This window comes from Struthio camelus, chromosome Z, assembly GCF_040807025.1.
Source record: "Struthio camelus isolate bStrCam1 chromosome Z, bStrCam1.hap1, whole genome shotgun sequence".
In the NCBI taxonomy this organism is placed as follows: Eukaryota; Metazoa; Chordata; class Aves; order Struthioniformes; family Struthionidae; genus Struthio; species Struthio camelus.
The window spans coordinates 87,219,067-87,243,436 of NC_090982.1; the positions used below are offsets into that span (position 1 = coordinate 87,219,067).

A 24,370-nucleotide genomic window follows, 5' to 3' on the forward strand; every position below is an offset into this window, starting at 1 on the left:
ATCACCTATGTAACGGCCTTAGCTGTGTCACGCAATGTCTCAATTAGTCCATAGCTACCTATAAAAAGGGGATAAAATGACTTATCCTAAAAAGGTCGTGTGAAAATATGTAATTTTTTTTACAAATAGCATGGTATTCACAGAAATCACTGTTATTGGGGAATATCCAAATCACATAGGCAAATTTGATTTGTAGTTTTGAATTTTAACCGTGTCATCAATTTAAGGAGCCTGGAAAGTAGATGTATCATGGTAACTTCATTACTGGATATTGTGTTCAAGAAAAATCTTAGATAAGAAATGAGATGTTTTGCTTTGTTCAGGGAAAATAAGTTCATGCAGCTCATTGTATTGTAATTGGTTTTAGGTATGTGTTCCTCCTTAAACTGTAATTTAATTAATGCTTTGCAAGGGGAAAGAGCAACTTTGTATTTCATGTGGGAAATCTGCCTCTGAAGGCCGTGTCTGTGCTTTACTGGAGATCCTAAAAAGCAGAGGTGTTTCAGGGGCCGCTTGTGGATCCTTATGCATTCATACAGAGGTGGATCCTTATGCATCGTTTTGCAGTTTGGTTGATTATGGACCAACACTGAAGACCAAAAGATGTCCTAGATGTCCTGTCTCGTGCCCATTGATAGGGGGCATGCAGCTGTGAGTTTAGTTGATACCTAAGAGATTAGGTCATGGCTGAACTGAATCAATGCCTCTGGAGCCAGGATTGTACTTAATACCTTCTCATTTGCTCAAGCTCGTCCGTTGTTGGTTGATTATGTGGGCTTGATTATGGCGTACAAGTGCCTTGTCAGGGAGAATATACCGAGTGCTCTTTAATCAAGTGGAGAAGGGCGTAACAAGAACTTTGATATCTTTATAATCAAGACTGCGTGCCTTCCTGAAGAGTGTGCTTCATCCAAACCGATGGTATTGGGCTTGGGGTGAGTGTAATTCTGTGGCCTGTGTTAGACAAGAAATAAGATTTAATGCTCCTTTGGTCTGAGAATCTACTTGCTCATCTTTCCCACCTCTCCAAATAATGTGAAAATGTCATTTGATAGTGGGGGGTGTGGTTTTTTTGAAGAAGAAATTGAAGAAATACAGTAAAGTTCATATGGCCCCACGCAGGCTGCTTAGCTCCTGAATCCCTCTTTGCTATGCCAGAAAAGAATCTGAATAAACTATTCAGGCTAATTCCAAAAACATGATTTAAAGAAATAATTCTGCTGGATGTCTGCTTCATTGCAGAAGCAGGGCTGGTCTGGGCTGGTATTGCCAAAGAGCACTTCTGTTTTGGACCTGGAAATTACCTTTGTGTCTGTTTTGCATCCTGTGTGTGCACAGGGATGTCTCAAGTTGAGCAGGGTCTCTGGCGCAGGGCCGGTGGGGACATGAGCCCCAAACAGGACTGCGAAAGACCTAATCTAGCTGTTCTGCCTAGCGCATGCTTAACCCGACTCCCTGCGGAGCCGCGATGTTCGGTAGCGCTCTAAGCCTTTTATTATGCCCAAAATCTTATTTATGGGCAAAGAGGAAACGCCTGGCTTTTTTTTTTATATCTATAAAAAGCAAGCCAAGAGAATTGTTAGTATAATGAAAATCTTAACAGTCTAATTCAGGAATTACCATTACTCTAGACCTAATTATCACAGAAAATAGAATATAGCAGTGCAGTTAGAGTACTTATTTACAGAAAAAGTTGTAATGCTAGTAATGCAGTTACAATTACGTCTTTATTTTATTGCATGCCTGCACTTGCTTCTTAGTTTCCGGCCCTCCCTGGGGCAGCGCTCGCCCTTCCTCTGCTCCCCGGGGCGCCAGAGCCGGGCGCGCGGCAGGGAGCGCGATGGTGGGGGTGTCCCGTCGCGCAGCCCCGCTCGTCTGTTGGGGGTCCCCGCTGCTCGAGGCCTCTGCGTCGGGCCAGGACCCTACGCCTCTACGTCACCGTGTTCGTCACAAATATCTTGTTCTGCCCCCAGCACAGCTGCATGTTATCACTGTGCATAAAAAGCTATGGCTGTGGCGTGCAAAGATGAATGCAAGTTTTAAAATACATCTGCACCCCCTTTGGTATGACACCCTAGTTCGGTGGCTTTCCACCTGCCCTTTGCAGACCTGTGGTCAAAGACCTGCTTTAACGTTTGAGACCGTCCTGTTGAAGTCGGGTTTCAGTTCTTTGAAAGAAAACGGTGCATGTGTGCCCTGAGAAAAGGGTGTCACTGGTCCCTGCTCCCCCATCCTGACCCCGACGCTTCCCTGGCCTCGAGTCCTGGCTCTGGCAGTGCCCTCAGGCCACTTGGTGGGACGGGGAGCGCTCGAGGGGGTCCAACTTTTCTTGAGCGTTGCAGAGAGAAACAGCGTGGCCAGCCCAGCGCGGTGGCCTTGGGGTAGGCCAGACCTTGTGGTTTTCACTAGTGGAGCATGAGTCTTCCATCATCTTTTTTCTTCTACCTGTTTTCAGAGCAGGTTTGAATATAGCAAGCATTTTTCATAAGTTTTAAAAAAAAAAATATTTTGGTTGCTCATCTATTATTGCTAAACAAAACAGCAGAACAGTGAGGTTGTGCAATCAATAGGGTGTCTCGCAGAATTGCGTTGGCCCTGAATACAACCAACTCAGCTCCGATGCGCTGCGTGCGTAAGTTAACGCTGCTCTTCCTAGGAGCCGCCGAGCCAGCCCCTGGAGCTGGGTGGGTGGTGGTAGTGGTGGGGTTGCTGGGTTTTTTTGTTTGTTTGGTCTTTTTTCCTGTAAGATGGCACGAAAGTTAGAGGCTATCGACTTTAATAGTCTGATTGCAGATTGATTCTAAGTGCTCGCGACCGGATCAGTGCTACATACCAGGAAAGCTCTGATCTTGCTTCTTGATGCTTAAAATGTGTTTAGTTACACTGTCCGACCTCCTCTAGTAGTAAAAGTGATTATAGCCATTACTGTCTGGACGGAAGGACAGACTAAGGTTGTGATTTCTGTGGCCTGCTGACTTCTCCTGGGAACAGCGACCACCCTCAACTCTGCCTGATGGCGGTGGAAACCCTCCATGCCGCTGGCCACCTTCTTGCCAGCGTCGGCCCTTCCTGGGGACTTGCCTGAACAACGAGGCTGTTCTGATATTTGTGGGGTTTGAACCCGCAGCTCTTCTTCACTTTCTTCTCAGAAAGTAACAGGAGGTATTCTTTTAGGCTGGTGTTTGAGTTTTGAACGGTGCGAGGCGCTGGCAGTGGCCGTGGGAGCCCACGTGACCCTGGACCCAGGCAGGGGCACGTTTCTGTGCAGCCACTTTCAGTTTTCCCTTTTGCAGTTTATTTCTAGAAGTTTAATGTATGCTACGAAGTTACCAATTTAATTAAAGATTAATTTCAATTAAATTCCAGGTTAAAATTTTAGGATAATAAAGGTATCCTCAAATAATTAAAAAGAATATATATATATATATATATATATATATTTGCCCAGCTTTTAGTCCATCCTTAGTCATCTGTTCTTATGGCCAAATTAATTTAGTCCCAGGCAGATGCTGGGCAGTGACTTTCTCCTTCCATTCTTTGCAATGTGCAGGATGTTTCTCCTGTTGGTGCCCTGTTAGTTTACCTTGGGGCTTGGACTCTCTTAACACCTGCGGCGCTGTTTTTATTGGGCTCTTCATTCAGCTATGCCTCTCAAGAGCATCCCAAATCTTACCAGGCAAATTTCAGGTGAGAAGAAAAAGCTAAAATAAAAATATTTTTCTTTTTGCATGGAATAGCATGCCATTGCTCTCCTTTGCTCTTGTTAATAATTTGATCTTCAGATATTTGGTCGTTGTAACGAAAACTGTTTCATGGGAGGAGTTGAGAGACTAGCGATCTCATTAGCACTGCTTCTAGCTGCCAATACAATGAAAAAGTATTTCACATCACTCTAAAAGCAAGGAGGTGTTATCCTGCTTTTTTCAAGGTATACAATAGAAATGCATATTAAACTATTTTTGCATGTTTGGGGGTTTTGGGGCTTTGTCTGATGCCCAGCCTGTACCACCTCTGGAATCCCATTTATTCCCCGTGTGTCGGAATAACTCGTTCAGCCGTGGATTCTGTTAAAGCCTTCAGTGATCAATTGTGTCCTTTTCTAACTCTAAATTTAATCCTCGTTGCTATCATCTTGCCTGTTTTTTATTGCTATGCTTGGTATTGCTGCTCACATCTTCCACGCTGACTAGGGTCATTATTTTAATCAAAGGAGACTTTTGCAATTTCAGAACTGAGTGCTTTTGAAGGGAAGGAGTCACTCCTCCATTAAGATTTTGCTGCTGTTTACGGTTTTTGTTGATATACGTTCTGCTTTTTCATATTTGTTTTCATCTTTGGGCAGCTGACTTTAGGAAAAGGAAAAATACTTTGGTTTTTTGCTTTGATAGCTACCTTATACTTAATTGTATATACTAAAGTAATAATAGATGTACTAGTTTGTATTAAGAGAAATTATATAGCTCACCATGAACGGCTAAGATGACTTCCTAGGTAATACTAGCCATTGAATTTTGTGTGACAGCTTCTGCGTAAGTTGCAGTACCGGATGGCTGGAAATTGCGTGTATGTCTAGTTGCAGTAAGAAGCTGTAATATGCTGCTGTTGCAAAGCTACAACAAATGCACCTAGGTAGGCGCAGTTTGTCTCTGCGTGTGGGAGACCAGCTGATTAGTGTGGAAATGATCTTGGAAGGTCTTAAGCAGTTGTGAATTTTGGTAGGAATATTCACTTATAGTGTGCCATGTATATGTTTGTGTCGGGAGACAAGGATTAATGCTTAATGCCTGTAGCCCAGTACATTAGTGTCGATGTATGCAGTAAGGAAAATAATTTTAACTAGAGAACGAACAGGCTCATTAAAAAGCAAACAAAACCAACTGATTTCCTTGCTGTATCACACGTTCCCTTATTTCTGTTCGCTGGGGTTTCTACTGCAGCGGGTGGCGCTGAAGTCTAGATCGTCCCTGAACGTTTGGGGGCCACACGCCTGTCCTTGGTGGGGATGGTGGCCGTGGAGCTCAGAGAGCTTTAGCCCTTTCCTGCGTAGGCGCCCTGCACTCAGCTGGACTGTCCACGTATAGGTGCGTAGAGCCACCCATACCTCTACGAGGTACCTGTGTGGGCTGGAAGATGTGACGGAGCTGATGGGAGGCGAGTCGGAGGCACGAGAGTGTCTTGGATGGCACCTGCCATCTGTGGGGGAAAGCAGCTTGCGAGCGTGCCGTAACTAGATCCTGCTCCCTGCAACCGAAATGGTCCTTAATTAGACTACTTAATGTTATTTTATAATATGTGCAATGCCAAAAGAGGATGACCCTCTCTGAAGGCAAAGGAGAATTTGGGGCATTCATCTCTCTCCCTATTCCTTTTCAATTTAATTTCTCTGAGCTATTTCATTCTTCATATTCTTTGTTTTCCTTGACCTTACTTGGAGGTTTTTTTCCCTCTCACCTTTCATGTTTATGAACTTCCCTCTTCCAGCTACAAAACAGTATCATTAATCCAGTGCCTCTCTTAACCTTACATATATATCTCTTTGTCTTTTCCTGCTATGACTGTACCTTTTCCTGTGGCTTTCCAAGACCTAATTTTTCTACCAGCATATAAACGCTCCTTTCTCACCTTCCAGAAAGATGGTGGGTGTTCTGCCTTGCAATTGCTCCCTCGGGTTCAGCCCATAAGCAGCTCTGCAAGATTGTCACTTGATACACTTTTTATGTCTCTCTACTATGATTTTATATTTTTCCCATCAGCAGGAATCTGTGAAAGCTGCAGTCTCTTGGGTGCGTTATTGGTCAGCAGTTTTGTATCCCCTAAATCCAACAAAAAGAGCGCGAGGGTCTTGCTTGTTTGATTGATTTTTAGATAACAACTGTCTCTCTTTGCCTCTCGTAGATCCGGGTTTGCACAGGCAACAGGTTTTCCTTCAGCGACCGTCGAACGTGGTGGCCGTGGAGGGGAAGGACGCCGTCCTGGAGTGCTGCGTTTCCGGATACCCCCATCCCACCTTCACGTGGCTGCGCGGAGACGAAGTGCTCCCCGTCAGGTACCTCCTCGGCCGATCCTTCGGGTGACGCTCGGTCTCTCGAGTGAAGGTGCTGCCTGCTGTGAGTGCTGTCCGGGGTGCGGGCATGGAGGCCGTTGGATTTCCTCGGGCATAGTAACGAGCCTGGGCGTATCTCTTACCTTGTGATTCGGTTCATCTCGGCCTCAAATCTGAGGGTGGAATGTGATCATGAGCATCATCTCTTATGAAGGACTTTTAGGCTGGCATTTAAAATGGAAGTGTGAAGTTGTTAGTAGTAAAATCACAGCTGATAACTAGTTATGGATAATTTATGATGTGTATTTTCTCTAAAAAGAGAGGGGGATACCATCTTAACATACTCTGGACATATGTTATCAATGTTTCAGGTCCAGAAAGTATTCTTTACTGGCTGGCAGTAACTTACTCATTTCTAATGTGACTGATGACGATTCTGGGACATACACTTGTGTCGTCTCCTACAAAAATGAGAACAGCAGTGGTTCTGCAGAGTTGTCGGTGATGGGTGAGTAGAGATTTCCATCAGCTGTATCTCCTTTGCATCTCCAGTAATGTTTTTAATGATTCCCTTTTCTACAATGGCTTTATTTTCAGAACTCCAAATAAGTGCAAATTGTGCAGCTCCCTCCCTGCTTTGATCTGGTATTCCCACGCACATAAAACCAAGTCCTGTAAATCTTTTAATGTCTCCTGCAGTGCCAGATAGCCTCGCTGTTGCCACACGTGCTATGGTATCAGATGCTAATTGTTACTGCAGTCTGAAAAGGGTCCTTTCCTTTGTTGCTTGTTCCTGAGGCCTCGCTCCTGACATTACAACGGGTATCCCTTTTGCGCGTGACGACTACTATACTTGCTTACAGCTGCTTGCCGAAGGGGCTGTGTTTTCCCCAATGATTCTATGATGGCGTTAGGATCAGAGAAATTGGGCTGTTGCTGGGGTTTTGATTTTTTTTTCAATGTCGTGAGCAGTCGATATGGTGAGGTCAGAAAATCCACATATTTAATGTCTTCTCACCGAAATAATAAAAGTCAAAGTAAATTAATGGAAGTGCTCACTCAGCGGTGATGCTCAGAGGGTTTCCATTGTTCACAGCCTTATGAAAAAGGGTGCTCCTGACAGAGGGTGCTCGCTTAGATATCTTAAATTACACACTCCTTCCTCGTGTCAAATATTAATGGAATCAGAAACATGTTAAAATCTGAGAGCTGCCTTTTTTTCTTTAGTTAAATCACTGAACAATAGCAAATTACATTAGCTCTTCAGATCTTACTGAATAACAGTATATAGTTAATACTTAGTCAAACAATAGCTTATTTCAGTATACTGTTCATTTTGCATCCTGGCTTTAAAGCTTACGCGTAAAAAATACTTTCATTAGTGAATAGAGCCTTAATTAGGATTATAGGATATTCAGTGCTTGTATAACAATATTCTTTTATTAAGCCATAATAAAAATCTAATAATTACTCATGATGGAAGCTTCAGTCTTATTTCTTTAGGTACATTAATGTAACATGTTGTTTTACTGCGTAAAAAGTGTGGCTTTATAATTGCAAAAGTTCACTTCATTTATCATGAAATTATTTTCATTGCAATGAATCAAATATATTACTCAAGAAGTTAACTTCCATTTCAATATTTCATTTGCCTTACCGAAATATGTTGATTTCAAATCTAGCGTGCAGTGAGTAACAAACTGCTGATTGAGAAGTAGCTACAAATTGCATTAATATTCCTCCCCTAACAATAGACTGTAATATCTCTTGGTATGAGCAACCGTGCCTAGAGGATTATCGTGACCGTTATCATGCAGAACGCTTTTGACCAGACAATTCCCATGAAAATTAATAGGAGTTTGCATCTAAGTCTTTCACATACCTTTTGAAAATTTTATTCCGTGCCTTCGTTCAGTCTGTAATGTGCCTAGCTATAGCTCTATTATGCTGTTTTCTATAAGTGCCTCATGTAGAAATTAAAGATGTGTACATTTTCATATATTCTGAGAGGTATGTGATGGCAGGATGACACAACTGCAAGGATGAATGTAAAGCAATGAAAGTCTCTATCTTGCTATTCCTTCTTCTCCTCTTAGTGTTTAAGAATGAGCCTAGAACTATGCAAAGGTGGAAGATGCCACAACTGCTGGCTCTTTGCACTCCGGCGTGGAAACCAGCACCGTGCGTTTCCCTGGCACAATGCAATCGTAATCTGGGTTGGTACTGTGGAAAACGGGCGGTTGCCGACGTAGATTGAGGGTTTCTGTGGCTGAGTTTCTGCTCACATATGCTAATGAGGATTTTACAAATACAGCACAGATGGAAGAAAATTTTGGATATGCAACTTGGGCACAACATTTATGTACTTTTTTTCTTACTTTTGCGAGTAGATAGTTCATTGGCAACACTTATGTGAACATATTTCATTGTTTTTCAGTTATGTTTGTGTTAGGTACAGAAACTGTTCAAACAATTCAGAAGAAATTACATGACTAAAGCTCAACAGATGATGACAAAAATTGTCTGAGATCTGTCTTTCCTCAGGAATATCCCGAGGCTTCTAACTTTCTCAGAATCTGTTTATTTGCTGACTCCATCCTCACCAGTAGGAAATGCTCAAATGTGCTGAAATTTCACGTTTAATCATTCTATCTTATAAATGGAATAGTTGTTTAACTTATTTCCCTTTCGTAAGATACAAAATAAAATATGTCTGTATGTTTCCTTAGAGTTAATATGATTAATAGAGTAAATTGTTGATCAGTGTTTTGTTGCAAGACTTGCATTGTTTAACTTTGATTGTTAATGTGTTCAAATACGGTTTGAGCCCAAAAAAACCCTAAGCAGGTCAGTAATTTTTTTCTGAAGGCTATATGAGTGGACAAATCAAAGCTAGTCATATCACATGGTGGCAGGATGCTTTTGGTCTTTTAAGTAATGAAGCTATTTGCAAGCAACTGGATTTGTTTCACTATGGAGTTGCTATTAGTTCTTTTAGAGAGCTAAAGATAATCATTTGTGTGGTGGATATAGGCCTAAAATTGCATATGATGAATGAATTTGCAAGAAGAAATGTATTTTACTAATTTTTTATTTTTTTGATGCATATAGTCTTTTAGCAATATTTTAGCTATATCTCCTTGTGTAATGAAGGTTAAAATACACAATACAGATTAAGCCCTTTTATAGTGACTAGATAATCTTTAAACAAATGTTTGCAGATGATTAGATGTGTTAACAAGTATCAACTACAATTCCATTCTATATATTTTCTAGCTTTCAGAAGCATATTTTTCATTTGGGCCTTTTGCCTGCTGGAGGGCTTTTTGATACCACTTTTGTTTTATGTTTTGTTAAGCGTCACTGAAAGTCTGCTTAGTTGACTTTAGGCGAGAAACCCCCCTAGCCCAACTCTCTAAATGTTCCATAAATGGCATAAATCTGTTCAGAAGTTTTCCATGCCCTATCCTGACATGTGGGATCTCACTGATTGCAGCACGGCTTAGTGGATTAAGTGTCTGGTTTTCAGGTCCTAGTAAAGAACTAGGACCTAATCCTGCAAAAACTGATTTTTCTGTAGGTGTTCACAACTGAGTTAATAGCCTTTCCGAACTGCTGCTGTACGTTGTTTCTTTTCTTCCCCCTTTGTGTGCAGATTGCCCCTTAGCTATATCAAAGACCCAACCACAGTTCTAGTTGTGCTAATGCAGCAGAGGAAGAATATCAGGTCTCCTGAGGGTTGGGAGTTTGGTCAACTCTTCTTTGCAGGGTAGATTTTCAGCATTACAGTATCAGTGTCTTTGAATCAGTAACTATTTTTAGATCTATTAAGATAAATTGAGGTAACAAACTTTTTATTCTCTTCCTAAAATGTCCCCTAGGAAGTAATAGAGAAGGGAACAGTTTTACAGTAGCGCTAGGTTAGGAACACGGATTTGGAGACTGTTAGGTCGCTGCCTAGACTAAGAGAAAGTAGTAGCAAAAGCAAAAAATCTGGATCTGAAAGACAGCATTTGCAGAAAAATGCTCTTCCTAACTTTTACAGAGTGTTCGTGTGTGTGAGCTACAAACAACTTAAAAGTGCTTCCGAATTGCAGCTGTGTACACAAATGCCTTTTACTGGGGATTTTTTAATATGAAGTGTGTTTAGTACTAGTAGTGTTTGCCATTGCAGAAGAAAAGCTATGTCAAAGATAAGGCTGGTGCCATGTGAGAGAAGTGGCTTATAAAATTGCCCAAGTCGTTTTGACAAGAATGAAGAATAGTAAGCACCGTGCATCTTGGTCGAGCCTGTTTTTCTTGTTCTAGTTCTAGCTGTGCTGCATAAATCCCAGTAGTGAAGTGGTTGTTTGGAGATCAGACTGGTGGAAAGTACTGAATAAAGTAGGTATGGATTGCCTTCCTGGGTGTAAATCGTTTCAGCAGGGAGCAGCATTAGGAAGGAAGCCTGCATCAACATAACACTGTTTGGTGAAAGCATGAAAGAGGATAAGCCTTCTAAAATTTCTTTTGTGCGTACAGCTTAAACTAATCTTGTGCAAGTGCACAAATCCTGAAGTATTTATAAAAGAGGTTATAGTCTATTGCTATTAAAAATCAAGTGCAGTGATGTATTCTGTTGGTAAATACCAATGGAAAAATAATTTCTAAAACGTAGATTATCCCCTCACGTAAACCTTCAGAGGAGCAGAGAGCTTCAATGGGTAGGCGTTTCAGTAATGCTACACAAGGGGAAGCCAAGAAAATCTAAGTCATGTGAGGATCTTTCTCTGTGATGCCACACAATGAGTAAATTGAACTTGCTCAAATCTATTTTGTCCAAGCAACCAAACACAGCAGACACTTTTCAGTTTTCCTCTGAGCTTTTATAGTTCTTTCTGGCACATCACACGTGTATGCATGTGGGGTGGCAGGGTACAACGACACAGTAATCTGAGGTCATTCCATGATGCTCCTTCCAGGCAGAAGTAAGACAGACGAACGTAAAGAACAAGCTCTCCTCAAAACAGGCTACCTCTCTCCCATTCATGTTGATTAGAAATTTCAGTACCAAAACGTTCAACATAAAATATGGATACCATTCATTTTATTTCTTCCGGATATTACTTTGAACTTTAAATCTGTGACATGGCAGCATGGTTTTCCATCCTACACCTCCTGTATGTAATCATGTCAAGCAGACAAATGTCTGATGCGCTGCCCTGCCGCCCTTTCCTAGCAGTTGAGTGAAGCAGAGACACTTGGTTCTCGCATGATGGCTTTGGTGGAAGTTGCATTGCGGAGGCACTAGAAGCTGCCAGGAGGTTGCGCTAATGTTAGCGTCATGCTGTGTCCAGGAGTTTGCATGGTTGTCTGTGCTGAAAGTAAAAAGAATCAAATATTTAAACTGGGCATTGGGAAGAGGCTTTTTTTAAATTGTGTTTATGGGATGTGGAGTAGGCAACCCAAATTCAGCGGAGCCTCAGAGCTGGGAACAGCAGAGGAAGTGGAGTGGCTGGAGGCTGTGGGCAATACTGGGCTTACCTGCTGAAATGCCACTCATCTTTTTAAGGTGAAGGCGCTGGACCGGATGGATGGATCAATAATTCTTTCCATGTTCACTCCCTCTTATTTAGAGAATTTTTAAAAATGTATTACATAATCAATAGAGCTTAATGGCGTCACAGGAGCAGTTATTTTCTATCCAGGAAAAATTCTTTTGGACAGTGTTTGAAATGAATTTTATGTGTCTGAAGCTGAAATGCTTCCTTTGGAAATCATTTACCTACTGTTGCATTGTGCTAAGAGGGAGCAAGGTATGTTCATGCAGTGTTAATATGGATCCCAGTACTAACCCTGTTACTGGTAAAATAACGTTACTAGCGGTACCCCGTAGCTGTTCTCAAAGTGTTAATTCCTCCATCCGAGGGTTTTGTATAATTGGGAAATTAAAAATCGCAGTTACTGCATGACACAGAGCAGCAGATCTATATAACCATCTGGCAGAGATGACGATTTCTTGGCAATGAGGGGGTCTGCTGGCATAAACAGCAAACTGCACAAGACCGAGTAACACCGTGGGTTTTCCTTGGTAAAGCAGTTCCCAACGGGTTCTTGCTACAAGTTTGTCCAGGTTTCTCTCCATTTTGGGTTTGTTCTGCCTTTTGTAGTGGTGCGGATGAACAGAGGAAAACCACAAGCGTGGCAACGGTTTCAGCTGATGGTATGGAAAAGGAAACGTACCTGCTGAGATTGATGTGATGAGTATTTTATTAATAAAAGAGTTGAGGATGGGAGTACCAGATAGCATATGCATAACGAGATGTCTGGAATCCCTGCAGCTGCACCAAGTCAATACAAGCACTGAACTCAGCAGAGTTTTTGCAGGAAACTTTAGTTTTCCTTTTATGTGTGGACACGCTAGGCATTCTGATGGATTTTTTTTGGACCTTAAACTACATAAAATAGTTCAACCGAGCAGTCCGAGCAGAAGGACCAGCTTATCCAGCACCCTCAGTGAATCAAGAAACTCATGTCATAACTGAATACCTTTAAGACGGACAAAATGTTGAGTAGGCAAGAGTACTAGCATCCCTACAGCAAATTTAAAGCTGATGAAACTGTTTTTGGATTTGTGGGGTTTTGTCCCTCTTTGTGTTGCATTAATCTGTATAATTAACTTTCAGAGTCTGACACTGAGATCAGCAGCGTTGTAGCGTACTCCAAGATTTGGTGTATTTTTATGGATAATGAGAATATTCAACAATATAGGAGCTAGGTTTTCAGCAGCCCCTGTGTGTGTTTACACACATGTACACATGTATAATATACATGCACACATGTATGCATACTTCAGGGTTGCTTTAATCCTGTGTCTGTGGAGTAAGACAACACAAAGCCAATTGGTGTTGGGAATAAATACCCACTTTGTGCATGTTGTTCTGTAGTTGTTATCACAGAGCTTCTCCCAGTTTTCTCTGGTGCTGTTGGTACTGGCTAGCCCTGGAGGGGAGCCTGGGTTAGACCGAGCAGCAGTCTGGCCGCGGAAAATTCCCACGTGACCTTTTTCAGTTCTGTATGTTAAAGTACTTTGGTTTTAGAGCAGCTTGAAGAATTTATTTTTAGCGATTTTAAAAAAAAAAATTAACTGAAGAGCAGTCAGCTAATTTGTATTGCCTTGGGGTGGGAGCTGAGTGCCTAATTCAGACCTGTCTGAAAAACATAGTTCTTGTCAAAGCATCTTGAGTATCAAATCCTTATTGAGCACATGACACTTGTAAGAAGCACTTGAGTAAAACTCAGATGTTGCCAATTTCTGCTAATATTGGTGTTTATATCAGCCTTATTAAAAATAAATATACCTAACAAGCTCAGTGATACTAATGCTCACTTGGCTGATCATAGGAAAATGGCTGTGACTGGATATGATCTACAGGTTTATGCTGAAGGGAGAAATATTCATGCAAAAATCCCTTTGAATCCACAGGAGAATGGGTGTTGGAAAGCTAACTATCTGGGTCTACGTGTGGTCTGAGTCTAAAGTGTTCATGTGGGGGATCTACCTGCAATGGTTATCGTGACAGCCCTTTGCAGGGGTCCTTTACTGTCTCCCACCAGACCTGGGAAGAGTTGTGCTGTGCGAGAGCCTACCCACGTAGACCTTTAGTGTCGTGTTGCACCAGCATAGGTGTCACCCATGCCAACGTGTGGTGGCATTGCTTGCTGTCCCAGGCACCCGCTTCCCGCACCTCCAACGTACCTTCAGGCTTTGCCCCGGCTCTGCTCGGCTTTGCGTGCAGTTTCTGAAGACTTCCGTTTGCTTACGGACGTAGGCGCTAAATGGGTTTTAGAGAAGTGCCTGAACGACTCTGGGAGCCATTTCTGGCCATGAGCAGCACTGAGAAACTACTTGCTCTTTAGAGGCTGAAAGATTATTATTATTAGTTTTATTGCTTGTTTGTTGGTTTGGTTTTCTTAAATATGACCTTGAGCAGAGCAACAATCGGGGGAGCCCCAAGTCCCGTGTGTCGGAGCTGCTGTGAGTGTGGACTCTGAAAGGGTTTAGAGGGAAGAACGTGGGTTAGCTGTCGCCTTTCGGCGAGATTCGGGAGGCAAAGTGCCCATTTGAGAATCCCCTTTGTAGGTCCAGTGCACTCTTAAATGCATTACTGCCACGTGTTTCTTTTAAAATCAAGTTGTACAGAAGGTTGTTGAATGGTGTTGATATGTAAAGCTGGAAATGGAGGATCTGGGCCCTTTGTATTAGAAGTAGTGGGAAAAGCTTAGCTTCAGTGATAGGGCTGAGCCATATGCAGTATGAGAAGACCTATAGCTTTCATCTTGCCAGCTTTTAAAGAGTATTGGTATGCAAAAAAATTTTTTCTTTAGAAATTCCCTATTTTTCAAAAGCGCTAACATTATTATTTTAAAACTTTAATTAAAGTATAATGCCAGTTATTACATTCTAGTCTTTATGTTTAAATATGAATTAACTTTTTTGGTCTCTGGAGAAACAAATGGGAGAAGCCAGAACACAATGAAACCCAGAATGCGGTTGTATATTCTCTTACTGTAGAGCTACGAAGGAGTGACGTTATATGCTGACTTACAATGGGACTTTTAAAAAAAAATGTGCAGTTGTAGATACAGCATACAGCGCCTTTGAGCTCTGTGAAGCTCCTTTCCAATAAGGAGGGCATGCTGTATGTGTTCCAAAAAAATAAAAGATGGCAAGCAAAGAAGGCACAAAATGAAATTAGTCTCCCCATATTGCTGGCTGAATTTGAGAAATAAAAACAACAGATGTCTGCATACACTTTAAAGAGCTTGTTTTAAAAAAAAAAAAAAAGAAAACCAAAAAAAAACCAAAAAAACCCCGAAGCTTCAGCTCTTCCCCCCTGCTTCGTTTTAAACACTAATTTAACGTGAGTGTTTTGAGCAGAAAGCTTCTCAGATAGCGATTCCCAGGACTGAACATGCCCCTCGTTTGTTCGACTCTCCCTGTCTAGGCTGTTTTTTTGGCTCAGTGGAAAGAAGAGCTTACAGCTGGGTTATTTCTGAGAAAGGTCTCCCGTACGTCCAGGCCTGCAGGTGTCTGTGCCCCAAGCGGAGAGGTGGCTCCTCTTTGCACTCGCCTTCCAGAGCTCGCCAGGGTACTTTCTGCAGCCAAAGGCTCGAGATGGTCACCACGCTACACTCGTAAGCTGGTCCACAGCACGTGACTGTAATTAAGAAGAAGAAAAGTTTTGGGTCTCTGCAAGTTATAGCCTTTTTCTGAGCTTGCAAGCATATGTGCCTAGCTTTTAAGAGGAGGTTGCGCAGCCAGTTACCAGGCGTGGGTAAATGAACGCAGATCCTGTTGTGGGGCAGCGGAGTCGACTGATTCCTTAGGGGCCCTTCCAGCCTGACTTGCGTCATCTCTTTTATCGTGAGCAGAGTAGTTTTGATGATGGAGGAGGAATCCATTTGTGACATGCAGCTTTAAAATCGGAGCCGAGGGCGTAGAGGTTCCCCGGCCGCGGGAAAGCTGGCGTTGCTGCGGTTCTGCGTGCTCTCCGTCCGTAACGCGGAGCGAACAACGGCGGCGTTGAGGAGCCCGTTTTTGCCCCGCTCGCCTTCCAGCGCACGACAAGAGCGACGGGCCGTCACCTTAATCAACGCTTGTGAAACTTCCCAAATGACGTGACTGCTGCCCTACGCTCAGGGAATAGTTCCCGCTAAACTACGTAGTGAACGCAAATTCATGTAGCTGCCAAACTTCAGTTATTAAAAAAAGAAGGTGGGAGAATATCCAAGACTGAGAAACGTCTCTTACGAGTAACAATATACCAGGATCTATTCCCATGGCTCTTTCCAGCCTTTGCTGCTCTTCAGGTTCCTTAAAGCATTTCATGCTGGCTTCTCCGGTACGCTTGCAGCTCGCTCGGAAAGCATTTATAGCTCGCAGTAGCGGCGATCTGTTAAAATCCACTTGGGACTTTGAGACTACTTGAATTCAGCGTGTGAAGTCTGTATGTTCCTGTTGCGAGAGTGCTGGAGCAAATGGTCCCGATTAGTTTAAGTAGAAAATATCGAACACAGCATAGAATCGGCTTCCTATAAGCTGGCTGGGTTAATATGTACATTTATTAGCTTAGACAAACAGTTCCCTGTGCTGGGGGAAACGGTGAACTCGATTTAGACACTGGCTGCATCATTGTTCATGGGAAATGCGTAAACAAGCCTGTGCTGAATGCAATGTGATTGCTAAATAATTGTGCCTTTTGGAATAACGGGATTTCTTTTTCCCTGCTGCCCCCAGGGAGGTGTTCAAAATAAGTGCGAGTTCTTTATCATAAATATATTTAGATATATAGTTATACAGTTAACAGGAATCCAGCTCTGTTCTTCCTGTAGTTTCCTGTCTTAGTGTCAAGGCTGAATATAACATGTTCCTGTACTTAGAAAAGCTGCTGAAGTGGTGAAATTCCCATCCAGAGAATGACTGCAGCCAGAGAGTAGCAGCGTCACCGCTTTGCCAAATTAGTATTAATTACGACGCTTATTACGTAGATGCACAACTACTTAAAGCTTCTGGGAAATGCCAGCTTCACGGAACATGAGCCCCAGCAGCAGAGAGATCTTGGGGCTACGCTCGACCCAGGGCGCTGCGTGCGAGCGAAGCCGGCTTTGCTTTCGGCTGTGCAGCAGCTGCAGGTATTCGAAGCCGTTGCTCTCCATCGGGTGCGGAGTTTGACTACGTTCAGGGGAGTGCTGGAAATAGTAAAAAAAGTATTCAATCAAAGCCAGGTTTTTAAATATGCAGCTTTTCTAACGTACTTCCAATAACTTTAGTTGTGAAGGACTTATGTGGTTGGCACCTTTTTTTTGTTTTATTCCTTTTTAAGCCTTGTAGGTATATTAGATATGCACAGTATGGGGTTTGTTAGCAACATCTTACTACGCTTTATCTAGTTAAACCATAGCTGTAGGCCAGTTAGATATGACCGTGAGTGGTTTAACGACCTTTTATACATAAGAGGAGAAATCATGAAATTGAATAACTTTTCATATGAACGACAAAATTTCTGCTTATGCATGAGTTATTCCATCTCAGTGAAAAGCAGCTGGACAGTGTTAATTCTCTTTACACTACGGGAATCAGAACACTTGCAAACTTGGGCGTATCTGACGTGGTTCACCTCCGCTTGTGTCCGGAGCTGGATGTCACTCAACCTGTGCTGTTCCCCTCTTAACAAAGTTGTCATCTTTGTGCTGGTTGCTGTGTTCAAAAGGCGAAAAAGAATTTGTGAATCTAGAACAGATCTTTACTGAGCTATTTTTTTTATGATGAAAGGGAAAGTAGATCAGCAGGAATTAGAATTTATTCTAGGGCTACAAGCTAGAAGTGCATTTTGAGAAGAGTTGGCTGGTTGGGGCAGGGGTGGGGATTAGGTGTTAGAGGCCTGATACCAAATATCCAAGAAATAGATATGTTCATGTGTATATTGTGACAGTGCAAAACACTACCTCTCTGGATTTGCAGGATATATCTATGTTCTTATTTCCTAGGCTGTTTTGCACTGTATAATAGGATGTTTTTTTAGTAGTTTACATAAGAATAACTGCAAGTCTGTGGAAAGAGATAAGGAAAATAACTGCTTTTTAAAGGAAGTTTGCTCAGAAGTGAATGTCTGAAGTGAGGCAAGGCAAATGCTGTTTGAGAAGATCCTCAAATCCCACCAGTGGAGTGATAGTCCTGGGCAGATCCTCAAAAAGTCTTTATCCCTGTCCAGAGTCCCCCCTGCTCTCTTCCACGGGTGATTTTCTTTTTTTTGCAGCTATTCTAGCGGACCTTCCTCTCTCTCCTAAATCAGCAATTTCTGCCATATGCCAAAGCGCATCTTTACTTTCTTGTTGACTGTCACTATGGACACAGTAGGTCTCTTGTGGGGTTTGCTTTCCCTCTGAGCTGAACCTCCATCCTTTGTGCAGTTGGTCCATTTGTGTGGCCCAAACAGTAAAACTTATGGTCGCCTGAAGCAGGGTAAATGAGCTTGGCCAAAAGGAAACGAGCGCAGCGAGCTCCGTACTGAGCTCTCCAAGGTTACTGTGAGTTTAGTGGAGACCACTGGAGTCCGTGAAAACCCTTGGACTTAGAAGTTAGGTGGAGTTCCTTCTCTATCTTACTGAAAACAAAATGAAATAAAATGCAGACAACCTCTTCACTATCACAGTTGCTAAATTTCTTCCAAATTAACTCTGGCTTTTGTAAATTGGAATTGAGCAAGTGTTAAAAAATGCTGAAGTTCATTATGTTTTGGAAGCAGTTGAGTTCAGTATCTTATCACAGGCGATACCCAAGATTTGCACATAACAGTCTTAAGGAGAAGCTCCTCTTTTAGTCACTAAGGACTGGCCAGAACAAACCTAAAGAAAAATTTGCTTAAGGTTGTAAACCTGGGCTGAGTGCTAAGCCTTGAAAATAAATGGGCAAAAAAGCTTGCATATTTTGGTCCTCTAAGTGTGTTTCAAAATGGTGAATGGAAGTAAACAAACTGAAATTTTGGCAGTGATGGGAAAGAGGATGCATTTTTTCTCTTTCCTGAAAATTGACTTAGATATTTTGGTGGTGAGGTTCTGACTTGATTTTATTACGGGCTTTTATTTGGGCCTGTTGTAACATAGTTTTATTTTGATCTTTCTGGAACTAATTTCAGTGCATCATTGTACCAAAACCTCAAATATATTATTGTGACTCTGTAGTGTTGAGATTCATACAGATTTCTCCTTTAGGACAAAAGGACTCAGACCTTGTTGCTGTGATGACAGTCTGTCTGCATAATTTTTTCTAGGTTCTTTGGAAAGTTCCCAGAATAAGAGAAGAGGAAAAAAATAGTTGTTGATTCAAACCATTGTCCTTTTTTCCTTGCAATTTTGGAAAGAAATAAGAGAAAATTGAGATGAGGAAGTCTTTTTGCATAACTAGCTCTTGGGCCTCGGTCTCAATAGATAAACAAAAAAAAAAGTAGTAAAATACAGCAAAAATAGAAAACGTGACTTCTAGTCCTGACCTGTACTTGTCCCCTCTCTGGAGAAGACTGTAGTACTCTATCAGTCATTCAGAGACCCTTGTGCAAATGTCAAGCTATTTTTAAAACGTTTTCAGCTGCCTTTTCCACAACAGCCTGAGAAAAGATGTGTTGCTTGGCAAAGTCAGGCTCCTGGAGAAGGTGGGACGAGGTGGGGGAAATAACCCCAAATGGCGAACAGCAGAGGCGTGCAAGGACGAGCCCTTTTGGGAGCCCCGGATGGGGTGGCTGGGGTTCGGCGGGGTGGCTTCGGGCAAGCAGGAGTTGGCATTGATCTGGGCAGAAGGCCGTGGGGAAGCTTGGCACCATGGCTGTGCTCGTAGTGTTCATTGTACCCGCGATTCCCACCTCACTCCCCAGTGATGTCTCCAAAATAAGTCCAATAATTCATATTTTCATTTTTTCCACCAAATTTCACTTGGGGAACTGTACATATGCAGTCCTGTTTACCAGAACAGTTATCGCAGTCTCATAGCACTGTGAGTTGTGCTCTCTCACTTGGGTAATTTTCATTTCTTTATGCTTAACTTTTTGAAATGGCCTTTTACAAATTGCTTGTTGGATAAAAAGAGTTGGACTCTTATTGCACTGAGCTGATGGGAACGTAGGTCTGACAAAACAGGGTTTGTTTGAAGTCTGGAAATGAATCGTTTAATAGTTGTGTAGTAAAGGTTTGCTTGTTTTTCTGTTCGGGTGTGGGGTTTTTATATCTTCTCCAAAACCAAGATACCAGCATGTTGGCATCTGGTAAATATGCTCTTTAATGTGAGGTTATTTCTTTTGTGACATTTTCAAAATCTTTATTTGATTTCCACAGCCACCTTCCCCACTGATTTGTGTGGATTAACTGAACAAGAATTGGTTGGCTCTTATGTGTGAAAAATTTATCTTTGGAGATAACATAAAATTATGCTTTTTAAAGAAAAATGGTGGTCATCTCTTTCCTGAGTTCAGCTTATTAAGAAAAAGCAGGTGGTACTCTGAGGCAGGAGAGTTATGGAGTCAACCACTAGGCTGAGCAAGTCCCTGCCAGACATGTTGCATGAGCTGAACCCAAAAGATTTTCTGACCTCCCAGGGCTATGGGAGAGGCAAAGCCCATTCAGAAGAAAGCTTGATTTTTTTTTTTCTTTTTTTGCATATAAATGCACACAATTGTAAGATACAGGCAGTTGTATGGCCAGTTGTACCCTGGCCATCAGTGAATAGGCATGGACATACCAGCTCTTTCCCCGGGACATACTGTGTCACCATAACTAGGCAGACTGGAACTTGGAGAATCTCTTTTCAGTGCCCATCTACCTGAGTTATCTGCTGAGAGACCTTGAACAAGTCACTGCTCCCTGCAGGTTCCTCATGTAAAGCCTGCTGTGCTTTGAGAGGTGTAAGACACAACTAAACTTACTTTGTGAGTGTGGATGCTGCAGTAACTTTTTTCCGCCAATAACATTATGGCAGAAGTCCATCATTTGCCACTGCAGGCAACAGATGTGCAAGGTGTGATGAGAGCTGATCTTTCAGCCCTGGTCTGGAGCTAGAAGCTGCACAGCTGTCCCTAGGCGGAGCAGGATGCAGGTATCATCAAAAGGATGTGTTTAGGAAATAATTACAGAGATGGTGGGGGAAGCCGGTGAGAACAGAGTCACGGCAGCCAGTGCAGGATGAAATTTCAGGAGGAGGAGCATGGCCAGCCATGCTGGGAATGGTTGATTGGCAAGATCTGTAGGCTAGAAATAGTCTTCACATTCAATTTTTGGCAAACACTGATGATTGTAATGATTCCCTGCTATCTCTCCTCCACCTTTTGCTTGCTTATCACAAGCTGCTTTTCTTTATTGTCTTCTGATTTCCCATAAATAATGTTTGTAGAAAAGGAATAGGGAAAAAATGACCCCTTCGAATAAGGGGTTAGAGCTAACACGTTCCATGCAAATGTTCTGTCTTTTTGAGTAGCAAGTCCTTCTCGTGATGCTGAGCTCCTGCAGTCCCCTGTGGCATTGCCCCTGTCCCTTCTCCTGTAAAAGCCACGCGCTCGGGTGTTTCACAGCTTTAAGCTGGCCCTGTCTTGGAGGCCATCCATTAGTGTTCATGAGGAGCACTTGTCCTTGCTTGTCCTCTTCCAATGCTTCCATGGACAAATAGAAGCGTTTTCCATGGGAGCATTAGATGCCTGAATTGCCTGTTGAGTCCTGCTTTGCTAAACGAGCTGGGAGTTTCTCTTTGCTTCAGTAGACCCAACTTGAAAAGTGCAGGGATTTCTCTGGGTATATCTAGCACTAGTTTGCCTCATAAAGTCAATGCCAAAAAGTAGCTGTTGCAGTATGGGGTGTGTGTGTATGTCCTCTGTACTGGGGAAGGAGCATCTTTATGTCCTCGTCTTGAAGGTAGCACAAACTGTGCTAAAGGCACTATTGTGCCTAGTTATTGATATTTAAAGGCAAATACACCTTTATTCTATTTAGGATCTAAATTGTTGAGGTCATGTAAAACGGCCATGACCTCTGAATTAATATGACAAATTTTTGTTTGATCTTCCAATATGTATTTCTAAAATAAATTTGGCAGGTGGAGCTGGAACAGTGACTTTCTTACCTCTCTTCCTTGTGTAAATTCTTTGTAGGATATTGCAGCTCAGCAAGGCTATGTGGCATTAAATTTTCTGCAGTATGCTTCTATGCAGTCAAAGCCAACTGAAATTATTTCATATCTTGAATAAAAGGGATTATAATTGAAATCAGAGCTTTCATTAAAAAAACAAATTGATTTAGATAAAATTATTTTTCCTGGGAAAAGTGCAAAATAAAATTAAGTGACTTGGCTTAAAATTTGTATTTTTAAACCTGAAAAATGAAATGAGATTAATGTATCAAATTATTTGAGAAATTAAACATGATTTACATCAAAATGCGGGTATAATATTTTGCATGCATGAAGTGCTTTTCTAGAAATATGAATTGGCTTGCCTGCACCTTGCTCTAGTGCTTACCATAAGAACTCTTCAACGGATAAATATGAAGAGTTTTAGCATTTTCCCAGTGAGAGTTTGGATTTTATTTCTTGAACCCGCAGTTGCAACCACACGACCTATTCTCTGAAGGGAAAAAAAATCCAATCGGTTTTGACAGTAGTGAAGAAGAGAATGGATGGGAGTAAGGTTAGCAGCAGTCGTTCCGCTCGCCCTGCGGGGCTGGGGCTGGCCCTGCCGCGTCTGCACCGGGCTGCCGCGGGAGGCCTGCGAGGCTGCCCTGCTGTCTGCAAAGGCTTTATTTAGCCCGTGGACCAGCCCAAGTCATGTGTGAAAACTAAAATCATCCCATGAGTGTTTTTAGGCAAACCACCTGGGATGGGTAAAGTAGATGTTGTTAGTGCCTAAATGTAGTCGGGGACTATTTTTTCGTTGTTCTAGTCTTTTGGGAGATTTTTTTGTTTGGTGTCTTTGTCCCAGGGACAGTCTTGTAACTTGCTAATTCAGGTTCTGTTCAGAAAACTTTTTCTGTATTAGACTTAATTTTTAGTGAAGCCCAGTTCAGCCGTTTTTTTTTCCCCTGTTACATTTACTCCGAGCTCTCCATTTGAAAGCTTTCACATTGTGATTGGTCAGTCGTTTTGTGAGCTCTCCCTGTTCTGCTGCTCCCATGCTATCGGCTGAGGACATCAGCTGTGTCTGGCTGGCTCGCCACCGTTACAGCTGTGGCCTGATCTGTTGCTCTGTTTTCTCATGACTTTCCAGCTGCTCCTAGGGGGTCCTACCGAGGGATGGCTTGGCTTCTGAGAATGAAGAAAATATTCCAAGGAAGTCATCTGAGAGAGACCAGACATGCCCTTCTGGTTTTACACAACCAGAATCTCCACTGCGATCAGCAGGAGTCTTGTTTTTATTAGACCTGCAAAGTTTGAGTCTTTGCCTTCAAAAGAGAAGGATTAAAAACGCTGATAGCTCGTGTGTGTGATAAGAAAATGTTTGTGAGCAGCTCTTGGATAAAAGTTCAAACTCTTGTTCTGAGGAACCTGAAATCTACTCTAGTCTCTTTTTTCCATTCTGCTGCTTTTCTGTGTTCCCTTTCTCCTTCACGCAGCATCCTCTTTGCGTTTGCCTTCGGCCCTGGTAGTTCTTTTTAAAAGCAGAAGTGATATTTATTCAGCGTTTGTAGTTAAGTCTGCTTTGTGTCTTTGTTGTGCCGTATTATCTTCAAATGCATCATTGAATGCAATGCGGAATGTCTCTTTGGCTATATATCTTTTTTATGTGGGGCAGCAGACTGTTAACTTTGCTCATCTGCATTCGAAACAAAATGAAAACGAGGAGGAAGAAGGAGGAGTTCAGCCAAGGACAGAAGGATTAGCAAGCAGGGTAGTGCTACGTGTTTAGGTTCGTACTCTGCTCATCCCTGCCCATCAGTCCTGCAACTCTAGTGGTGTTTCATAGGACTGCTGCTCTCGCGTTTGTGGGGCCAGTCAACGAGTAAATCGGAAAGACTAAATCCTAAATGTCCTGGTTAGGAGGAGCGGAAGAGAGATCACCAACCTTATCCTCTGGCGTTTAAGGACAAAGGCGTGTTTCTCTTGTCTTCAGTGTGCTGATGGAGAAAGGGAGGGTTCCTTTTTCTTTTCTTTTGGGGAGCAAATAGAGGAATTGATCCAAAGTCCACGTGGTAGGACTACTGCTTGCTTTGGCTAGTGGGATGATATTAAACATCTGAATTGTGGCTGGAGAAGCAAGAGGAACGATCACTGTACCTGGTGCTGAGGTGAAGGATATTTTGGCGAGGCCTGGGCTGGGCATTCTCCAGCCTCTGTGAACTGGCTGCTGAGCAGTGAGGAAATGCTGATTCTGGGGCCGCGTTGAAAATCAGAACGTGGGAACCTGATGTTGCAGGCCAGAGAGATTGGACTACTTTCCTTCAGGTAGATCTTCTATGTGAAGTTATCGGTTAACTGGAGCGGAACCTGGATCTTCCATGTTGATGTCCCAGCTACCAGGCTGCAGTGTTTCTCGACCAGTGAATTTGTATGCATTTCTTGCAAAGTAGTACTCTTCTGGGTGGTGGTGGAGACTTCAGAATGGCCAAGTTACTGCTTCAGGCAGATACATGCAATGAGAATTTTAAGTTCATATCCTGGTCCTAATGCAGTAAAACTTTGAATACTTGCACGGTGCTAATGCTACCTATGCAATTTATTCAATGGCTCTTTGAATTGGTGTGGTGCTGTGCTCCAGAAAAACGTGAGCCTGGGAGCCCCTCCGCTCGCAATCGTCCCTGTGCGTACTGCCTGACCCG

General features: G+C 42.5%; 1 protein-coding gene across 1 annotated transcript in view; it reads left to right on the top strand.

Annotated features, from left to right (window-relative positions):
- LOC138064734 (netrin receptor DCC) overlaps positions 1-24,370 on the top strand; it is a 608,179-nt gene that overhangs the window by 297,195 nt on the left and 286,614 nt on the right. The window contains exons 4-5 of the mRNA XM_068928548.1: positions 5,896-6,046; positions 6,415-6,551. Of these exons, the coding sequence (XP_068784649.1) occupies positions 5,896-6,046; positions 6,415-6,551 (288 nt within the window). The remainder of the gene's footprint in view (positions 1-5,895; positions 6,047-6,414; positions 6,552-24,370) is intronic.